Source organism: Salmo salar, chromosome ssa28 (genome assembly GCF_905237065.1).
Source record: "Salmo salar chromosome ssa28, Ssal_v3.1, whole genome shotgun sequence".
Classification (NCBI taxonomy): Eukaryota; Metazoa; Chordata; class Actinopteri; order Salmoniformes; family Salmonidae; genus Salmo; species Salmo salar.
In genome coordinates this window covers 23895001-23917881 of record NC_059469.1, presented here as the reverse complement: position 1 = coordinate 23917881, position 22881 = coordinate 23895001, and the positions used below count along the sequence as shown (strand labels likewise).

At 43.0% G+C, this 22881-nt stretch overlaps 1 protein-coding gene across 30 annotated transcripts in view; it reads left to right on the top strand.

Moving 5' to 3' along the window:
- LOC106589744 (neurexin-1a) overlaps positions 1 to 22881 on the top strand; it is a 517818-nt gene that overhangs the window by 323533 nt on the left and 171404 nt on the right. For all 30 annotated transcript variants that reach the window (XM_045709964.1, XM_045709965.1, XM_014180038.2 and 27 more), the window contains one exon: positions 2241 to 2422. In XM_045709964.1, the coding sequence (XP_045565920.1) occupies positions 2241 to 2422 (182 nt within the window). The remainder of the gene's footprint in view (positions 1 to 2240; positions 2423 to 22881) is intronic.

Here is a 22881-nt window from a genome sequence, read left to right as displayed (position 1 = left end):
TGTTTGGGGGCTGGGTCGGGGATATGGAGCGAGTTGTTTGGGGGCTGGGAGAAGAATAGGGGAGACAGCACAGAGCTACTGGAAAAAACATTGCACTGTGGGAAAAGGATATCGCAGACTCACTGAATATTACATCTGAACATAGCATCTGCATTAGTGAAAGGGGAGGATCCAGCAGTTATCCCCAAAGTGAAATAATGTGCACACAAACAGCTGACAGTACAGAAGGAGTTGTTTCATCATATAGTCATTCAACAAACACAATACAATTGAAATATTTGTTTTCATCATTATACCATTTTAACACTATTACTCTATTTAACCTAATCAACTGTTAAAAGTGACATAATTACACAATGTGCAGACATTACAAATGGTATTTATTACATGCAGTATAGAGCCTGTACATCAGCACAGTATTCATCCATATTATCGATGATAAATGACATCGCTCTTCTTTTATTAATGTATGATCCAAGAGATTGACTAGAATGAAGAGAGTGTGATGGAGGACGAGGAGGAGGAGAAAAAGATAGAGTGCTGGCTTTTATATCTCTACGCTCGCCTGGTGATGGATATATACAATCCATCCAGAGGGAGGAGAGGAGGAGGGGGAGAGGGAGGCTGGAAATGTATAAATAAATCCATGGACAATTTATTGATATTTCTTTGTGCGCTGGTTTACAGGAAAATATTGGAATCACAGTCAAAATGATGTATAATCCATTGTTCTGTGCTAAGGCATTTAAACTCAGATCCCTTTATGAATATTTAAAGATTGCTTCTCTCTCTCTCTCTCTCTCTCTCTCTCTCTCTCTCTCTCTTTCCCTCTCCCTCTCTCTCTCTCTCTCTCTCTTTCCCTCTCCCTCTCTCTCTCCCTCTCTCTCTCTCTCTCTCTCTCTCTCTCTCTCTCTCTCTCTCTCTCTCTTTCCCTCTCCCTCTCTCTCTCTCTCTCATTTTGGCATAAAGATTGCTGTGTGATACAACATTGGAGAAATCAATCAGATATTGTTGCTAAGCTGACATTGTCAGTCAAGCACTACAACATCCCAATGATTTGTCTTACAGCACGCATGAACGCACACACACAAATGCACACATGCACAGACACACACACACACACACACACACACACACACACACACACACACACACACACACAACAAAGAAAAAAATGTTTTCTTGAAAATAACTCCTGTGCTTCAGATTCTTTTTGGTGCCAAAATGAATTAATTGATGCATATTGTGAAGATAATATGATAATAATAGAATCGATTTTACAAACAGCTTGGCGAGTTAAAGAACCCTAAGGCAAATATATGATTATTAATAGGACTTGAATATCTCCTCAATTCTTCTCTTTGGGAGCAAACCTCTTTGTTTGTTATTAGAGAATGCTTTTTCCTCCTACCAATCAATTTGAGTAGGTCACTAGTGTCTACCACTACCTCCCAGGTGGTTTGCTTTCTACCACAGTCTTTCAAATGAGGAACCGGATGGCACACTCGTTCTATAATATCCCATTCAATTAGCAGCTCATGTTTTTTTCTTTTTTTAGACATCCGCACACACATGCAACTGCGTGTGGACACGCAAACACACGCACCCGCACACACCCGCACACACACCTTATCACCTCACTGATACGTCTACAGAAGCCCGAGGTGTAACGTGCTTTACTCCTGTCGAGGCAGGAAATGGTTTCCTAGTTGGCGTTGTCCTCTAAAGGTTTGTCATTTGCCTAGCAGCCAATCAAGATACAGCTGCAGGTGCTGTCTGCCTTTGAGACCACTAACGAGGCATACGAGACCGGGAGGTGGCTGCCGCCCGCATGACGTTTACATGAGCCGCGACAGGGGGACAGCTGGGTGTTCATTTTCTCTCTCTGTACCCTGCTTGTATATCTACTCTTCCAGAAGCTCCAGTGTCGTGTATTAATGAGACATTCTTATACATACCGGAAACTGCTTCTCTGGAAGAAAATGGCTCCCATTTTCATGAAGCTTAAGTTGCTATTTGAATGCCTTGGCGTTACTATAACTTGTGTGTTTATGTTTCGTAAATTTGATGACTCATGTACAGCTTTACAGAAAGTATTCCGGAGTACATCAGGGGAATGTTCACATCCAGCCTACTTTCTTTCTGATCAGTTACACTGATCATTTACCCATTTAAAGACATTTCCATGCTAAGATTCCTCTCTCTCTCCTCTCTCTCCTCGCTCTCTCCTCTCTCTCCAGCTGGAACTACGTATATATTTGGGCGTGACGGCGGTCTGATCACGTATACATGGCCTCCCAATGACAGGCCCAGCACGCGGGCAGACAGGCTGGCCATAGGCTTCAGCACACAGCTGAAGGATGCTGTTCTGGTGAGGGTGGACAGCTCCTCTGGCCTTGGAGACTACCTGAAGCTACACATTGTAAGTCACTGACTCTACTATGTTCTACTCATCCTCTACTCTGCTCTAGTCCTACTGATGCTCTAATATATTTTATTCTATTATATTCTACTTTACTCTATTCTACTCTACTTTACTCTATTCTACTCTACTTTACTCTACTCTACTCTACTCTATACTGTTCTACTTTACTTTATTCTACTTTACTCTATTCTACTTTACTCTACTCTACTTTACTTGACTCTATTCTACGTTACTGCTCTACTCTACTTTACTCTATTCTACTTTACTATATTCTACTCTACTCTTTTCTACTTTACTCTATTCACTTTACTGCTCTACTCTACTTTACTCTATTCTATTTTACTGCTCTATTCTACTTTACTCTATTCTACTCTACTCTTTTCTACTTTACTATATTCTACATTACTCTATTCTACTTTACTCTACTATAGTCTGCTTTATTCTGCTCTACTCTGCTTTATCCAACTTTACTTTACTCTATTCTACTCTACTTTACTTGACTCTACTCTACTCAACTTTAATATATTCTACTTTCCTCTTTTCTACCCGACTCTACTCTATTCTACTTTACTCTATTCTACTTTACCATATTCTACTTTACTTTACTATATTCTACTTTACTCTGCTCTACTCTACTATATTTTACTATGCTCTACTCTATTCTACTCTATTCTACTCTACTTTACTCTATTCCATTCTATTTTACTTTACTCTCCTTTATCTACTCTATTCTACTATATTATACTCTACTCAAACCTACTTTACTCTACTCTATTCTAATTTACTCTGCTCTAATCTACTCTACTTTACTCTATTCTACTTTACTCTATTCTACTTTATTCTACTCTGTTATATTCTACTATATTCTACTCTATTCTACTTTACTCTACTCTTTTCTACTTTACTTTATTCTACTCTACTCTACTGTACTCTATTCTACTTTATTCTACTCTATTTTACTCTACTCGACTCTACTTTACTCTAATCTACTTTATTCTACTCTCCTTTACTCTACTCTATTACACTCTATTCTACTCTACTCTATTCTACTCTACACTGTTTTACTTTATTCTATACTCATCTATTCTACTTTACTATATTCTACTTTACCATATTGTACTTTACTCTACTCTACTATATTCTGCTTTACTGTGCTCTACTCTAATCTACTCTACTTTACTTTATTCTATTCTACTCTACTTTACTCTATTCTACTTTATTCTACTCTCCTTTACTCTACTCTACTCGACTTTACTCTATTCTACTCTACTCTATTCTACTCTACATTATTCCATTCTACTCTAATCTACTTTACTTTACTATACTCTATTATACTTTATTATACTCTACTCTACTTTACTCTACTCTATTCTACTCTAATCTACTCTACTTTACTCTACTTTACTCTATTCTACTTTATTCTACTCTCCTTTACTCTACTCTATTATCCTCTATTATATTCTACTCTGTTCTACTTTACTCTATTCTACTCTACTCTGTTCTACTTTAATCTATTCTACTCTATTCTACTCTACTCTATTCTATTTTATTCTACTCTACTTTATTCTGCTTTATTCTATTCTACCTCACTATTCTACCTCACTTCTTTATCTATTATATCATGATACACACACACACACACACACACACACACACACACACACACACACACACACACATATATGTACCATGATGGTGATACAGATGATGTGATGGTGATGATGATGATGATGGTGATGTTGATGATGATGATGACGGTGATGATGACGATCATGTCAAGGACAACTACACCGAACATAAAGATGAGGTAAAGGTTCTACAGCAAAGTAACATCACCATGGCCTCATAATAGCAATCCATCGTTTAATGATGACGGCAAATGAATACAGACACGCCGGTGTGGCTTCACACTAGCAGCCCTGGGAACAGTTTTTTTGGCATTCGACAGGCGTCAAATCCCTGCTGTTCTGGTACTAACAAGATGTTGCTTCCCGCCTCCCTCCCCTGATCTGGTCCACGTGTTGTGAGCTGTAAGTACAGAGAGCCTAGTCAGAGACAACGCAGTAATGGGGGTTGTTTTATACAGCTCTGACCTGCCCTGTAATTCTACTGCCTTCTGCCTCCCTGACCCGCCCTCCTCCACCAACCAACCACCCACTCTCTCAGAATACTGATAGATGCAGGCAGAGAGTGAGCACAGGCACACATGCTGCTTGTGCGCGCACACACACACGCACACACACACACACACGCACGCATGCACACACACACACACACACACACACACACACACACACACACACACACACACACACACACACACACACACACACACAAGTCAGATGGACGTGCACACAAACACACACCACTACTACAACTGCAAACATCCACACATACATTCAGTACAAAGGCAATAAACTTGAATTCAGCTTGCCACTGCCCACATACTGTACACGTTAACATGCAGTAACACATCAAGCAGTCCTCAGGACACACAACATTGGTCACACACACACACACACACACACACACACACACACACACACACACACACACACACACACACACACACACACCAGGTGATTCTGGGACTAAGGCATGGAACATTAAACTAACAACAGGGGAGAACAGGACAGTTTGAAAGAATAACAGCACACTTACACACGCACCACACCGTCTGACGTCACAGTGTGTTATTCACACACACACACACTATGTTATCTGACATTACAGCGTCTTAACACAGGGACTGGATGGAGCTCTGGTTGGGAGGGGACACCTTACAGTAGATAGATAAAATAACTGTACTCTCCTACACACTAACACAGAACAACTGATCTAAGCACTCCCACATACCAACATGAATCCATACAGCCCCACACACACAAACACAACCCCCATGGACTCCTACATAAAATGACAGTGAACTCATGGACACCTTTCATATGTAAAATAAATGCGTTATCTTACATCTTGCTGAAACGCACGCGCATGCGCACACACACGCAAAATAACACAAACACACACACACCTGCCCCACCCCCCCACCTCACACACACCCTCACACGCTCACTCACCCCCCAACCCCCAATGGACTCGGAGTACCTAGCAGCAAAGCTAAGAGTTAATGACTTCAACAGAGGCTTGGCTAAATGTGTATCTGGGCTGCAGCTGGTGCTCTCTGATTAGACTTAGGGCTGACTTCCAAATGACACCTTATTTCTTATATAGTGCACTACTGTTGTCCAGAGCGCCGGTCAAAAGTAGTGCACTTAATAGGGAATCTGATGCCATTTGGGTCTCAGCCTAGGATGCTGGAGCACATATCACACGCAGGCACAGCAACATATTTGCACCTCATATTAATGCGCCCCTCTGTCTCTCTCTGGGGCCCCCTGGAGCAGGATCCGGGAACCCTGGAGTCAGGGGGAGGGAAGGTGAGAGGGGTGAGGAGGGAAGGAGGGAGAGCCTCATATGGTGTGAGGCAGCAGGGGGAGGGAGGTCATACGGCTCTGCTAGTAGCAGACGCGTGCTCCTTGCTCTGTGTGTGTGTGTGTGTGTGTGTGTGTGTGTGTGTGTGTGTGTGTGTGTGTGTGTGTGTGTGTGTGTGTGTGTGTGTGTGTGTGTGTGTGTGTGTGTGCTCCCTCCGTGTCCGCAACTGTGACTCCGAGAGCACTTACAGTGAGGAAATGATGATAGGCATGTTATTACTGCAGCGAGGGCACTGGGCTGTGAAACTCATCCTCCTCTCTCTCCTTTGGTGTGTGTGTTTGTGTATGTGTGCGTGTTTGTGTGTCATCCTCCCTCTTCTTTCCTCCCCTCGCATCAGCAGTCGCTATCAATGCTCCTCCTGGTTTTACATGTACTTATTTATTACATGTTCATCTGAGGGGCTTTGTTAAACGTTGCAGAGAGAGAGATAGAGGAGGAGAGAGGAAGAGAGAGGGGGAGAGAGTGAGAGAGAGGGAGGGACAGAGAGTCAGCTTGGAACAGATCTGGTACGAGGCTAACCATTTCCTGTATTCTTTGAAAGACCATAGTTTTATATTGCATGGATTCCCCTCTACCCATGATTTTCTCATGTCATTTCCAGTGAAACCCAAAGTCAACCACAGCAAACGTGAACATTTGTGCCATATTTTATGACCTTCATTTTCAATGGTGTCCCCATATGCCCATAACCAGAGCTGTGACTAGCCTATAACGTCTTAGGAGGAGTGTATGGTCTGTGAGAGATAGGATTAAACCAGATATGAGTATTTACACCCCTTCTTCCCTCCTCCTCTCATCCTTCCATCCATCCCTCTAATCTGCAGCTCCCATTTGAGAATGATAGAATGGGAAAAAAAACTGTGTTAGAAACCCACTGGGGCTTGAAGGACAGAATGACACACGCATGCAAACATTCTCTCTCTCTCTCTCTCTATGTTATATGGGTAATATTAATGTAAATGCACCTCTAAGGAATAGTGATCCTTCGCCCCCGGCCCTCTCCTCTCTATCTAACCTCAGACCCTTTTCAGACTACGACATATTCTCTTGAGGTTTAGTGAGAATACCGTCTGCTATACTTTTTTTAATAATGTGAACTTGCGAACTTAATACATCTCTAGCACTACCTCTGTAGGTAGCGAACGACATTCGCCCGACAGTTACCCCCCCTCCGAGCAGGGCAGTGTGAACAGAATTGTCTCGTTCAGCCCTGAACTCCAACAGTATAAATGGTAATAGCAGAGCAATGATTTTGAAATAGCTGAAATGTATAGACATTTTCTTAATATTTGAGACTTGTTTTATTGAGTTTTTACCTGAAATTGTAGTAGCGGTCTGTTACATTCTGAAGCTGCCAGCTGCTCTGAACCACTTAAACCTATGAAAGCCCATCCCCACCACCAAAAGAAAAGTTCAATGTCGATAGTAGATCATACAGAGAGGATATATATGTTTTAAGTTTTAACATGGCACCACAGGTCCCAGAGTTTTTCCTGATCTGGTAGGCTAACCTAACCAACTCAGCTGGAAAAAAATCACTTTTATATGTGCAATAATGGGACCAGATAATTTCTCTAATGAGGTCATATGGTTTAAAAAAAGGAAAGCCTCCTTGCCCTAGGGAGGATGAAAACATTACAACCCTGTCAAACTGCAGCAAACTTGTACTTGTACTTGTTCATGTTAATTATATTTTAAATCTAACAGGGATTGTTCTTTACACAGACCAAGACAACAACTGTGATTGGACAATATAACTAATAACAGGGCTGAGCTTGCTATATGCGGGGTTGCATCTGTAGTTAAAGTTATTCATACAGAATGTCATCACTATTGTGATGATTGATTCATTCCAGTCAATCATTTTGGATTTAAAAGTCCTAGCTAGCCACCCGGTTTTTGAATGTAAAGCACATGTTATGAGAAGGGATGTAGGCTACCTGCAGCTGTGGTGGCTAAAGGCTGAAGTTGATCAGACTGAAGCACAAGCTCATTTAGCATGAGTTGACATGACATGAGGCATTTCAATATATGCATTTTTTGGGGGTGGCAGATATGGGCTTCCTTATAAAACAGCTAGTTGCTTGTCTCTTCTCCCCAATTAATTCACTTATATAACACCCATGTTTTCAGTCGCAATTAGCTTTTACCACATGTAGGCCAGATCATTTGTATATTGATACAAATGAAGCCTGACTTGTTGTAACGTTGTTAGGCAGGCCTACTGTACTTTTATATTCGGAAAACTTAATGTACATATTACACTACATAGCCAAAAGCATGTGGACAACTGCTCGTCAAACATCTCATTCCAAAATCATGAGCATTAATATGGAGTTGGTCCCCCCTTTGCTGCTATAACAGCATCTACTCTTCTGGGAAGGCTTTCCACTAGATGTTGGAACATTGCTGGAGGGACTTGCTTCCTAGCCACAAGAGCATTAGTGAGGTCGGGCACTGATGTTGGACAATTAGGCCTGGCTCGCAACCTGCGTTCCAATTCATCCCAAAGGTGTTCATCTAGAATGTCATTGTATGCTCTAGAGTTAGGATTTCCCTTCACTAGAAATAAGGGGCCGCTCCCGAACCATGAAAAACAGCCCCAGACCATTATTCCTCCTCCAACAAACTTTACAGTTGACACTATGCGTTGGGGTAGGTAACATTCTCCTGACATCCGCCAACCCAGATTAGTTTGTCAGACTGCCAGATGGTGAAGAGTGATTCATCATTCCAGGGAACTTGTTTCCACTGCTCCAGAGTCCAATGGTGGTGAGCTTTACACCACTCCAGCTGACACTTGGCATTGCGCATGGTGATCTTAGGCTTGTGTGTAGCTGCTCGGCTATGGAAAACCATGTCATTAATCTTCCGACTAACAGTTCTTGTGCTGATGTTGCTTCCAGAGGCAGTTTTGAACTTGGTAGTGGTTGTTGCACTTCCAGCAGCATACCACCCTGCATCCCACTGCTGGCTTGCTTCTGAAGCTAATCAGGGTTGGTCCTGGTCAGTCCCTGGATGGGAGAGCAGATGCTGCTGGAAGTTGTGTTGGAGGGCCAGTAGGAGGCACTCTTTCCTCTGGTTTAAAAAATATCTAATGCCCCAGGGCAATGATTGGGGACATTGCCCTGTGTAGGGTGCCGTCTTTGGATGGGATGTTAAACGGGTGTCCTGACTCTCTGTGGTACTAAAGTACTTAAAGTACTTATTGTAAGAGTAGGGGTGTTAACCCTGGTGTCCTGGCTAAACACCCAATCTGACCCTCATACCATCATGGCCACCAAATCATTCCCAGCTTACAATTGGCTCATTCATCTCCTCTCCCCTGTAACTATTCCCCAGGTTGTTGCTGTAAATGAGAATTTGTGCTCAGTCAACTTACCTGCTAAAATAAAAAATAAATTTAAAAAAAGTTGCCACCCGAGGACAGAAGATTTTTACATGCTACGTGCTTCAGCACTCGGCGGTCCCATTCTGTGAGCTTGTGTGGCCTCCCACTTCGCGGATGACCCATTGTTGCTCCTAGACATTTCCACTTCACAATAACAGCACTTACAGTTGACCGGAGCAGCTCTAGCAGGGCAAAAATTGGGCAAACTGACTTGGTGGAAAGGTGGCATCCTATGACGGTGCCACGTTGAAAGTCACTGAGCTGTTCAGTAAGGCCATTCTACTGCAAATGTTTGGCTATGGAGATTGCATGGCTGTGTGCTCGATTTTATACACCTGTCAGCAACGGGTGTGGTTGAAATAGCCGAATCCACTAATTTGAAGGGGTACGTAAATTGAAACGGCATTTGTCAATGAGAAAAGCCCCTTAGAGAAAAGGGTTCCAAAAGAGTTATTCTGTACCCATAGGAGGACCTTTTGCAATGATTCAGGGATTACTGGACCATCTATTATAGGGTTATTACACTGGGTTATTACACTGGGTTATTACACTGTAGCTGAGATCTAAAGCAATCGATCCCTGATTATGATATGTTCTCCTTTTCAACTTATCATAGTGTTATTTTCATAGCTAAGTGATGTGTAAGGGACTGAATCCATATAAAATATCATTACCCTACACATTTGTTTTAATATCACGTTTATTTATTCAGTTGCAAGATAATGGCACAAAAAAAAACACACTTGCAAACATGACACATATCTACACTAATGATGATTTTAGAATTTTTCAACAATGCAGTTCTTTTGTATCCACTTCTTTTGAGGTGAGGCATATTCATGTTATTCATGAGTGTATGTAGTAACACACGTCCCTTCATAGCCTTGAGATTTGTCTCAACAAGCCAGGCATTATGCCCTGGCTAATGTAAGCATCATCTCCGTAAAATGTATTGCATTGTAACTGAAAATGAAATCCAGGCGTACTATGACATTATGCAGATTGTGCTAAACATGGAATTACGTCTTCAGGAATATGGAGCAGAGTAATCCAGCAGTTAGAAAACCGGGACAACGTTTTTCCTCCAACCGCCTGCCACCGTCGCCGTGGCAATTAAATACCTATACATCAAGGACCCATTGATATTCATTTACAAAGCAGCAACCTGATGTTTTGAAATTCAGAGATATAGGTTCCGAAAGGCGTTGTTTACATGCATGTCAACCAATGCATAATGTGGTGTGCTAAATATGATGTAGTCTGTGCCATAGAACTGTAATGCTCAGAATGAATAAAGGCCTTCCGACGGCGGGAATTTGAATGGCTGATATGGCATTGTTATGCATTCTTTTTTGATGGTCAGTGCACTGTTGGGGATACAAGTAAAAATAGATTTGGAATGTCTCATTTGAATCTCAATCTCAGTCAGACAGGTATTGGAAATCCATCTGCTAGACCAGTATATTTGCTTTATGAGAGGTAGTTTTGCTGCTGATTATTAGGTTTTTCTCGGTGTTGAGCTGTGCTGCTCTGCGGTGGGACTCCAGGGGGCCACTGGAGCTTGTTTTGTGCCGACTCTCCCCCCCCCTCTTTCTCTCCCTCTCGTTTTATCTCTTTCTCTCTGTATATATCTATCTCTCTCTCTCTGGGTGTTGGGGTGGGGAGTTGTTCTACCATTGCGTTTCTGTGTGCCTTTTTTCCCATACTCTAATTGCGAGAGTCTCTTCAAAACAAGCATTGTAGGCACTCTTGGGCTAAGGAGGACAGCGGCGGGCTGGCTAGCTCAAGCTGTGAAGTTAATATATTCAGCCGAGGAGCGAAGAGGATGGCAGGGAAATAATGACTTTTCTGCTGGAGTGATGCAGGCGGTGCTCCCGTCGGTCTCACCACAGCCGGCTGTGCTATGCCTGTGATTGACTACACCTTTAATATTGTTATTTCCTCTCCTCTTCTCCTCCCCTCTTAGTCCTCTCTCCTCCCCTCTTTATTCATACTAACCACCCTGTCTTTCTGAGTTGGGAAAGATAGATGTGGTGTGTTGACGTAAGGGGGTTATCGTAGGATTAGCGTGCCAGGTTGTTCCTAGGTCTATAGGGAGGGGATGGGGATGGGAGGAGGTGGTTGGGAGCTGAGCTGCAGGTCTGTGTTCCTGTGTAGGTCTGTAGGGAGGGGAGCTGGTTAGTGGTTGGTGAGGCAGGCCCAGCCATAAATGTTCCTATAGGTCTAGAGGGAGGGGATAGGTTGGCCATAGCCATACAGCTGTTGTTGTAGGTCTTAGATGTTGTTGAGGACCCTTGTGACAGCAGACTCCCATCTCAGGAGCCGGTTGACATGAAAGCAGCAGGGATAGACGTGGGCATATCATTGTGTGGATAGCGTGCCAGTGTTGTGCTGGTCCAAGGTGTTCCTAGGTCTCTGGGGATGTGGACTGGGATGTGAGGAGGTTGCTGGTTGGTTGCTGAGAAAATGAGTCCCTGGGCAGGTGTTTTAATGGGACTATGGGGGATAGGATAGTGTGCCATGAACTGTCTCCTCCAGAGTCCTGGGCCAGCTGTCCTTAGTCTCATCTGTGAAGTCTCAATACTATGGTTTATGTTGGCTTATCACGCACAGCATACACACTTACAAACACTTACAAACACTTATATACACAGACACCAACAGGTGAAAACCCATCTTTCTTGGTTTAACCTACTTCACAGTTTATTTATTTGCTAAAGTAATCAAAGTTAATAATTGGCATGGTGTAACTTTCCAGGTAAGAGTCTTTTCACTTGTTGTTTTAGCTGTCAGCAGTCTCAGCACATTTACGGTGTTTGCTGGTATGTTCCCAATGTTCTCTCACTTCTCATCACTGTACCAGCTGTTGCCATGGTAACAATCTAAATCTCCTCTCCAAATGTAGTTTATGTGTCATGTTGTTGGTGATACGATTACGGCCTCATATCAGATGATGAACCTTTCAGTCGAAAGGCTAGCAACACATACTGCTATAGATGATTTCTGATTAACATTATTGCCAACAGATGTTCAATCAGTGCTTGACTTGGGCCTCAAATGGACTACTGCTTGAGCACTCGTTCCTCTTGTAGAATATCAGCTTAAAAGTATTACGGAGCTCCTGCACCTACATATAAACGGTACCGGCACCCAAAATGTGTTGTGTTGTGTTATCTGTGTTCTCCTACTCATTCACTTCCTACTCACTCTGCGTCTCCCAGTGAACCCACAGAGCCACAGAATACATAAAAGGCCAAACGGAACAAAGACGATGAGTAGCGGAAAAGTTATGAGGGAGGAAGATAGAGATTTGAAGACCGACAAGTTGGAAGTTCTTTAACACTTTGTATTCACTTCTTTGTTCACCCATAAAGGCATGCAGAAGCACAAACTCACGAACATGAAGACACACACATGCAAAAAGATGCACACGCACACACGCACGCACGCACCACACACACACACACACACTCACTCACTCACTCTCACACACACACACACACACACACACACACACACACACACACACACACACACACACACACACACACACACACACACACACACATATATACATGCACTTCACCCCCTTCTGGTGAATTGCAGTCTATTGTTTTTTTAATGAGCGGTAGTCAGGAATACGAAGCGAACACCTACACAATCCACCCATTCATCCATCTCTTCCAGTGATCTGTCATCACTTGGTTCAGCCTGACATCAGTCACATCATGCATATCACATCTTACTTCCCTGATCTTCTGATATGATGTTTGAGCAGCTACAGCTGTGACTGTCTAACGCATCAGTTTATGTGGCAGAGAAGGATCTTAATGCGCTAGATTTGAAGGATTATGGAAGGAATTGAAGGGGGGTGGGTGGATTTCTGAGTTACTAACTCACAGTATTTTTCATTTTCTAAACTTGCCTCTCTGCAACTATTTTAGTCTTTTGTCCGTGAGCGAGTAGGCGATATTACAAAACTATAAAACATCTACTTTATAACTCCATATTGTCCCCAGGCCATTGAAAATGTGGGTGATTAGGGTTGTGGATAATGCATGTCTTTATGCAAAGTGGTTATCTAGCATACAGAGACTCATTCACTCTTTAATTTTAATGTATTCAGATTCTCAACCAGGTGCCGCCCCCCCCCCCCCTTCCCTTCTGCTAAGGCTAAGCATCATTCATTCAGTGTGAGTAGTGGTAGGAATCAGTGTGGCAGTATCAACTGAAAACAAAAAGATATTTACTTGACACATTGGAAAGAACTAACCAAAAAACAAAGCAAACTGTAATGCTATTTGGCCTAAACAGAGAGTACACAGTGGCAGAATACCAGACCACTGTGACTGACCCAAATTTAAGGAAATATTTGTACACACTCAGTGAGCATAGCCTTACTATTGAGAGAGGCCACCGTAGGCAGACCTGGCTCTCGGGACAAGACAGGCTATGTGCCCGCTGCCAACAAAATGTGGAGGAAACTGAGCTGCACTTGCTAACCTCCTGCCAAATGTATGACCATATTGGAGAAACATACTTCCCTCAGATTACACAGACCCACAAATAAACTCCCATATCTATGTGCCATCACAGCAGCAAGACGTGTGACCTGCTGCCACAAGAAAAGAGCAACCAGGGAAACACAAACACCATTGTAAATACTAACTATATTCATCTGTCTATTTTCTCTTTCGTACTTCAACTACTTGCACGTTGGGGCTCCCAAGTGGTGCAGCGGTGTAAGGCACTGCATCGCAGTGCAAGAGGCATCACTACAGACCCAAGTTCGATCCTGGGCTGTATCACAACCGGCCGTGATCGGGATTCCAAATTCCCACCGGTCTAATGTCCATTGCTCGTGTTTCTTGGCCCAAGCAAGTCTCTTATTATTGGTGTCCTTTAGTAGTGGTTTCTTTGCAGCAATTCGACAATGAAGGCCTGAATCACACAGTCTCCTCTGAACAGTTGATGTTGAGATGTGTCTGTTACTTGAACTCTGTGAAGCATTTATTTGGGCTGCAATTTCTGAGGCTAACTCTAATAAACGTATCCTCTGCAGCAGAGGTAACTCTGGGTCTTCCATCCTGTGGCGGTCCTCATGAGAGCCAGTTTCATCATAGCGCTTGATGGTTTCTGCGACTGCACTTGAAGAAACTTTCAAAGTTCTTGAAGTTTTCCATATTGACTGACCTTCATGTCTTGAAGTAATGATGGACTGTCTTTTCACTTTGCTTATTGGAGCTGTTCTTGCCATAATATGGACTTGGTATTTTACCAAATATGGCTCTCTTCTGTATACCCCCCTGCCTTGTCACAACACAACCGATTGGCTCAAACGCATTAAGAAGACAATAAATTCCAGAAATGAACTTTTAACAAGGCACACCTGTTAATTTAAATTTATTCCAGGTGACTACCTCATGAAGCTGGTTGAGAGAATACCAAGAGTGTGCAAAGCTGTCATCAAGGCAAAGGGTGGATATTTTAAGAATCCAAATTATAAAATATATTTTGATTTGTTTAACACTTGTTTGGTTACTACATGATTCTATTTTTGTTATTTCATAGTTTTGATGTCTTCACTATTATTCTACAATGTAGAAAATAGTAAAATAAAGAAAAACCCTTGAATGAGTAGGTGTTCTGAAACATTTGCCCAGTATATACACTACCATTCAAAAGTTTGGAGTCACTTAGAAATGTCCTTGTTTTTGAAAGAAAAGCAATTTTTCTGCCCATTAAAAAATAACATCAAATTGATCAGAAACACAGTATATACATTGTTAATGTTGTAAATGACTATTGTAGCTAGAAATGACAGATTTTTTTACGGAATATCTACATAGGTGTACAGAGGCCCATTATCAGCAACCATCACTCCTGTGTTCCAATGGCACGTTGTGTTAGCTAATCCAAGTTTATAATTTTAAAAGGCAAATTGATCATTAGAAAACCCTTTTGCAATTATGTTAGCACAGCTGAAAACTGTTGGTCTGATTAAAGAAGCAATAAAACTGTCCTTCTTTAGACTAGTTGAGTATCTGGAGCATCAGCATTTGTGGGTTCGATTACAGGCTCAAAATGGCCAGAAACAAAGTACTTTTTTTCTGAAACTCATCAGTCTATTCTTGTCCCGAGAAATGAAGGCTATTATATATATATATATATATATATAGTATTTGAAATGTCTCTGTTATTTTGAAACTTTTGTAAGTGTAATGTTTACTCTTCATTTCTGAGTTTTTTTCACTTTTGTTTATTATCTATTCCACTTGCTTTGGCAATGTAAACATGTTTCCCATGCCAATAAAACCCTTTTGAATTGAATTGAACTGTAACAGTTAGTGAATGGCCTCGTACGCCAATGTCTTCTTTCGCACAACGAGCCAGAGAGCCAGGGCTACATGCGGCAGCCACTTCATTTGGATGATATACAATACCTGTCCCCAAATAATGAAGTGTCATCAGCTCCACATTGTGACTGGGCGAGGAGTGCGTATGAATTACCCTGACTTATCTTTCAATTGCAATAATTTCACCATTTGCTCATGCTCAGACCCACTACAACGCTAAATGGCTAGAGAGAGAGTGGGATAGAGGGATGGAAGGATATCAGAGAGAGGGAGAGAGAGAGAGAGAGAGAGCGAGACATTCGACAGAGAGATGAGACACTGTCCATCCTTTTATTGCTATAACAAATCACAGTGGGTGTAACTTGTCGTCTTCAAAGCAATACATCAATAAATAATGGGGCCTTGCCTCCCCCTCAAGTGACCGTGGCTAACATTAAGTAAATGTAATTTTATATTATCAATGTTATGCCGTCAAGCCTGTTCATTTTGACTGGGCCACAAGGTTAAGGACAGACAGAGACGCTTCAGCCCATAACCCTTTCTGCCCATATCCCTTTCTGGCCGTATCCCTTTCTGCCCATATCCCTTTCAGTCCATAACCCTTTCTGCCCATATATCCCTTTCTGCCCATATCCCTTTCTGGCCGTATCCCTTTCTGCCCATACCCCTTTCTGCCCATATCCCTTTCTGCCCATATCCTTTTCAGCCCATACCCCTTTCTGCCCGTAACTCTTTCTGCCCGTATCCCTTTCTGCCCATATCCCTTTCTGGGTGTATCCCTTTCTGCCCATATCCCTTTCTGCCCGTATCCCTTTCTGCCCATATCCCTTTCTGGGCGTATCCCTTTCTGCCCATACCCCTTTCTGCCCATATCCCTTTCAGCCCATATCCCCTTTCTGCCCATATCCCTTTCAGCCCATATCCCTTTCTGCCCATATCCCTTTCAGCCCATATCCCTTTCTGCCCATATCCCTTTCTGCCCATATCCCTTTCAGCCCATATCCCTTTCAGCCCATATCCCTTTCAGCCCATAGCCCTTTCAGCCCGTCTCCCTTTCTGCCCATATCCCTTTCTGCCCATATCCCTTTCTGCCCATATCCCTTTCAGCCCATATCCCTTTCAGCCCATAGCCCTTTCTGCCCATATCCCTTTCTGCCCATATCCCTTTCAGCCCATATCCCTTTCTGCCCATAACCTTTTCAGCCCATGTCCCTTTCTGGCCGTATCCTTTTCTGCCCATATCCCTTTCTGCCCATATCCCTTTTCTTCAGAGACACATTGATTCTCATTAGCAGCTCCAGCAGCAGAGCAGATCAGAGCCGGGGACCCCTACAGATTAGGGGGATAGCTGCAGCTTCCAAATGATGCTCTGCTAGTGCTAGTTGGGCTGTGGATGTTGTACGGTGGTGCTATAGATAGGGATATGCTTCCCTTTGTTTTGATATATCTTCTTGTACAATTAAAAGTGATGTCCCAGAAATGCCAGAAGATCACAATACAGAACATCAGAATACAGAACATCAGAATACAGAACATCACAATACAGAACATCAGTCTCAGTCTTTCTTCACATTCCAACCTTGCTCTGATATCCTTTCCTAAATATAGTGTCTCTGTGTATACAGCATGGTTTGTCATGTTGAGTAAAATCTTTGGTGAAAATTCTATTTAAAAAAATAAGAGGAGTGTTGTGTATGAATCTGCGTGTCTTTGGTGTGTGTGTGTGTGTGTGTGTGTGTGTGTGTGTGAAGATTGCATTGATGCACAGAGAGAAAGGCCAAGACTGTTGACTTCTGACACAGCTGTCTCACCCCCCAGGCTGTGGTATAAATAGTTCCTCTCTCCATCCCTCCATTACATTGTGTTGAAGGAAGCTCAAATGGCTCCATAGATGGAAGGAGGCCATTTTCTCCAGATTATAAAGGAAAATTGTCATTACTGTAGTTATAAAGCTCTCATCTCTAGTTACAGTATGCTTTTGCATTGCAACCTTTATTTACATTTACATTTTAGTCATTTAGCAGACATTCTTATCCAGAGCGACTTACAGTGCATGCATTTTAAGATAGCTAGGTGAGACAGCAATATATCACAATCGTAGCAATTCTATTCAATTTTCCTCAACAAAGTATTTAGTAGGAAAAGACATGCGTATATATACAGTACCAGTCAAACGTTTGGACACACCTACTCATTCAAGGGCTTTTCTTTAACTTTCAAAGTTATTGAAATGTTCCGGATTGACTGACCGTCATGTCTTAAAGTGATGATGGACTGTCGTTTCTCTTTGCTTATTTGAGCTGTTCTTGCCATAATATGGGCTATCTTCTGTATACCACCCCTACCTTGACACAACACAACTAATTGGCTCAAATGCATTAAGAAGGAAAGACATTCCACAAATTAACTTTTAACAAGGCACACCTGTTAATTGAAATGCATTCCAGGTGACTACCTCATGAAGCTGGTTGAGAGAATGACAAGTGTGTGCAAAGCTGTCATTAAGGCAAAGGCTGGCTACTTTGAAAAATCTGAAATGTAAAATATGTTTTGTTAAACACTTTTTGGGTTAATACATGATTCCATATGTGTTATTTCTTAGTTTCGCTGCCTTCACTATTATTCTACAATGTAGAAAATAGTAAAATAACGAAAAACCCGGGAATGAGAAGGTGTGTCCAATCTTTTGACTGGTACTGTATATACATATATATACCAAAAATAGGGGGCTTTTCAGAGGGCAACATGTACATGCTGTATGTAAGAAGTGTATGATACACAGTGATTGATGCATTATAACCTTGCTGCTATACAGCCACATGTATTTTGAGCAGGTAGCTGCTGTTGCTGTTTTCAATCATCTTCACCTCTGTGATTGTTATGTATTTGTCACTTTACCTCAGAGCTGTAGCTCCAGACACCAGATCATCATTAAACACTCATAGAAGTGTGAAAAAAATGACTGCCCTGTGATGACAACCACACTGCACAGCATGCTGGACTGACACACACACATGCACGCACATATACACACACACACACAGTGCCGATGATCATAAGCACTGCACAGGATTTTGGCCTACTGCTCTATTTTGGGGTGTTTTCTGTTATAATTGCAAATTGTAAATGCAGTAATGAGGCGTAAGAGATGGGCTGGGGTGTGTGAGCTGGCCTTCTCATTACACTTCATTAATACCACAGGGCATTGTGGGTCCACATGAAACATTCCATTGAGGCTTCACACATACACACACATACACACACGCTCATAGACACTCACATACACACACACATGCTCGCATTTGCACATACACACGCAAGCATGGACACACACACACACACACACACACACACATACACACACACACTCCACAACAGAGCCGAGTCTGCCGGCAGCACAGCTGTTTGCCAGAGTTGGGGAGTGAAGGCAATTTGTCCCAGACCAAGTCCGAAATGACTTACATGTATCTCTGCCAGAGACAAATCTTTCAGCAATAATGTTGTTGTTGCCCTGCTGTTGTTGTTTTTGTGGTAGGTGCCTTCCACAGGGCCTGTGTGTGTGTGTGTGTGTGTGTGTGTGTGTGTGTGTGTGTGTGTGTGTGTGTGTGTGTGTGTGTGTGTGTGTGTGTGTGTGTGTGGCACCTCGTGGGATTCTGCATTCTGCATCAAATTTTAACCAAGCCCTCACTCTATAGTCAACTTAATTCAGTTTTAGAAAGCTGTTGCTTTCCGCTTCTCTACGTGTGTGTGTGTGTGTGTGTCCTCCCTGAACCTTGGTTCCATAGAGGGCTATTGGAAATAATAAAACACATGCTGATTTTAATTATGTTTTAGGTGGGTAAACATTTAGTGCCGCATAGAGTCTTAACTGCAAAGTCACGCAGTTATGTTTCTGTATGGCCTGTAGCCACAAAGAATTTCATAATGAATACATTTATATGGCAACGGGAGACCTGATCCTAGATCAACAGAACTCATATTATCAGACACACTGGTGTGGTTTATTTTAGTACCTTGATTTTTTTCATATAAACTCTATATAAAAAAGTATGTGGACACCCCTTCAAATTAGTGGATTCGGCTATTTCAGCCACGCCTGTTACTGACAGGTGTATAAAATCGAGCACACAGCCATGCAATCTCCATAGTCAAACATTGGCAGTAGAATGGCCTTACTGAAGAGCTCAGTGACTTTCAACGTGGCACCGTCATAGGATGCCACCTTTCCACCAAGTCAGTTCGCCAAATGTCTGCCCTGCTAGAGCTGCCCCGGTCAACTGTAAGTGCTGTTATTGTGAAGTGGAAACATCTAGGAGCAACAACGGCTCAGCTGCAAAGTGGTAGGCCACACAAGCTCACAGAATGGGACCGCAGAGTACTGTAACGTGTTAAAATCGCTTGTCCTCGGTTGCAACACTTACAATTGAATTCCAAACTGCCTCTGGAAGCAGCGTCAGCAGAATAACTGTTCATCAGGAGATTCATGAAATGGGTTTCCATGGCCAAGCAGCCGCACACAAGTCTAAAATCACCATGTGCGATGCCAAGTGTCGGCTGGAGTGGTGTAAAGCTCACAGCCATTGGACTCTGGAGCAGTGGAAACGCGTTCTTTGGAGTGATGAATCACGCTTCACCATCTGGCAGTCCGATGGACGAATCTGGGTTTGGTGGATGCCAGGAAACGCTCCCTGCCCGAATGCATTGTGCCAACTGCAAAGTTTGGTGCAGGAGGAATAATGGTCTGGGGCTGTTTTTCATGGTTCGGGCTAGGCCCCTTAGTTCCAGTGTAGGGAAATCTTAACGCTACAGCATACAATGACATTGTTGATGATTCTGTGCTTTCAACTTTGTGGCAACAGTTTGGGGAAGGCCCTTTCCTGTTTCAGCATGACAGTGCCCCCGTGCACAAAGCAAGGTCCATACAGAAATTATTTGTTGAGAGAACTTGACTGGCCTGTACAGAGCCCTGACCTCAACCCCGTCGAACACCTTTGGGATGAGTTGGAACGCCGACTTCGAGCCAGGCCTAATCACTCAACATCCGTGCCCGACCTCACTAATGCTCTTATGGCTGAATTGAAGCAAGTCCCCGCAATGTTCCAACATCTAGTGGAATGCCTTCCCAGAAGACTGGAGGCTGTTACAGCAGCAAAGGGGTGACCTACTAAATATTAATGCCCATGATTTTGGAATGAGATGTTCGACGAGCAGGTGTCCACATACTTTTGGTCATGTAGTGTATCTATCTGCCACTAAGGGACTTTCAACAAAACTATTTCCCCACAAAAACACACTGTTTCACAATGCATTAGACCCCATGTAGAGAAAGAACAGGAAGCTAAAAAGAGAGGCATATCATATGAAGAAATAAAATCAACACAATGGTGTTCAATGAATGGAGGTGGGGTGTGTGTGTGTTAATCTATCATTCATAAGCTAGGAGGATAAGGAGGATAAGGATGAGTGTTTCTGCTGACGAGGTGCCTACGTGGTTATCCTCACCCTTCTAGTAGCACTGTCCAACCTCTTCAAAAGCAGATCATGTTCCCTGTTATTCACTCACTCACTCACTCACTCACACACTCACTCACTCACTCACTCACTCACACACTCACTCACTCACTCACTCACTCACTCACTCACTCACTCACTCACTCACTCACTCACTCACTCACTCACTCACTCACCACTCACTCACTCACTCACCTCACTCACTCACCTCACTCACTCACTCACTCACTCACCACCTCACCTCACTCACTCACTCACTCACCACCCACACACACACTCACACACTCACTCACTCACTCACTCACTCACTCACTCACTCACTCACTCACTCACTCACTCACTCACTCACTCACTCACTCACTCACATACACATTATCCTGAGCAGTCAATAGTCCACAGGGCTAATCCGGTGTCATGTCCTGTTGGAACAGATACATGCCAGTGGATACAGTAGTGAGTCAGGCAGGAAGGGGCTAGATGTGGTAATACATGTGGTGAATCTGACCTGTGTTAGTTTCATGTCAGAGGATGATCTCACCAGATTTGCCTGGTGCTCGAAAATTAAGTCCTGACAGCCTTGTCAATGGAGAGCTGTGTAAAATAGGGTGTGCTTATTTTTGTCCTGTTTCATGGAACGAAGGCCAGTAGCTGTGCCGGGAAACAGTCAGTAATAGTAAATAACAGAGATATCAACTGGACAGACAAGGACATCACACATATTGTTATTTTGTCCCTTTATATACCTGGTGCGCCCACATCAGGTGAGCTGACTGTTCCTGATTGTTCCTGACTGTTCTTGAGTGTTCCTGGCTGGCTACACTCTTAGGAAAAAAGGTGCTTTCTAGAACCTAAAGTGGTTCTTCAGCTGTCCCCATAGGAGAATCCTTTGAAGAACCATTTTTGGCTCCAGGTAGAACCATGTTGGTTCTAGGTAGAACCCTTTTGGGTTCCATGTAGAACCGCTTTCACAGAGGGTTCTACAGGGAACCCAAACGGGTTCTACCTGAAAAAAAAATGGTTCTACCTGGAACTAAAAAGGGTTTCCTATGGGGACAGCCGAATAACTGTTTTGAAGGTCAAACTGTTCGGACGCTACAGACGTTTTCGTGAGAAGAACGATTTTTGTGATGACTCATGGTCTGACCAACACTGCTCTAGCTCTGCCACCTTTCACCGCAGATGCGGAAGTGCGACATGGTGGATGCGGTGGATTGAGACGCATCCAATGCAAATATCTCTGGCTTAAACTGACAGATTTTGATGGGTATTTTTTTACTTATGTTAGTTAGATTGACACACCGGTGTGTCAATCGACTCTAGGGGGTTCATAACTGAACATAGTAGACCGATTCTCCATTTAATATATTTTTTCCACAATGTTTTTTTTTTTTTACTCTCTTGATTAGCTTTATAAGTGGGTGTATGAGTGATGATGTGCTTTTGTTTACCTCGAAGGACGAAGCAAACCACCTTGACAACACTAGTTAAAAGGAGCATGTGTAAAAAGGAGCCTAACTCATTTCCACTCTTGTCTGTCTTCTCCTCCTTCCCTTTCCTCTCCCTCCTTCCCTCCCTGCCTCCCTCCCTCCCTCCCTCCCTCCCTCCCCATGCTTTAATAAATAAGTTACGCTTCAAGTAGCTGGCAGCTCCTCTCCTCACCGCTTCTACTCAATCCACCAAGGAGCAGAGAGGAATAGCCAGGCCTC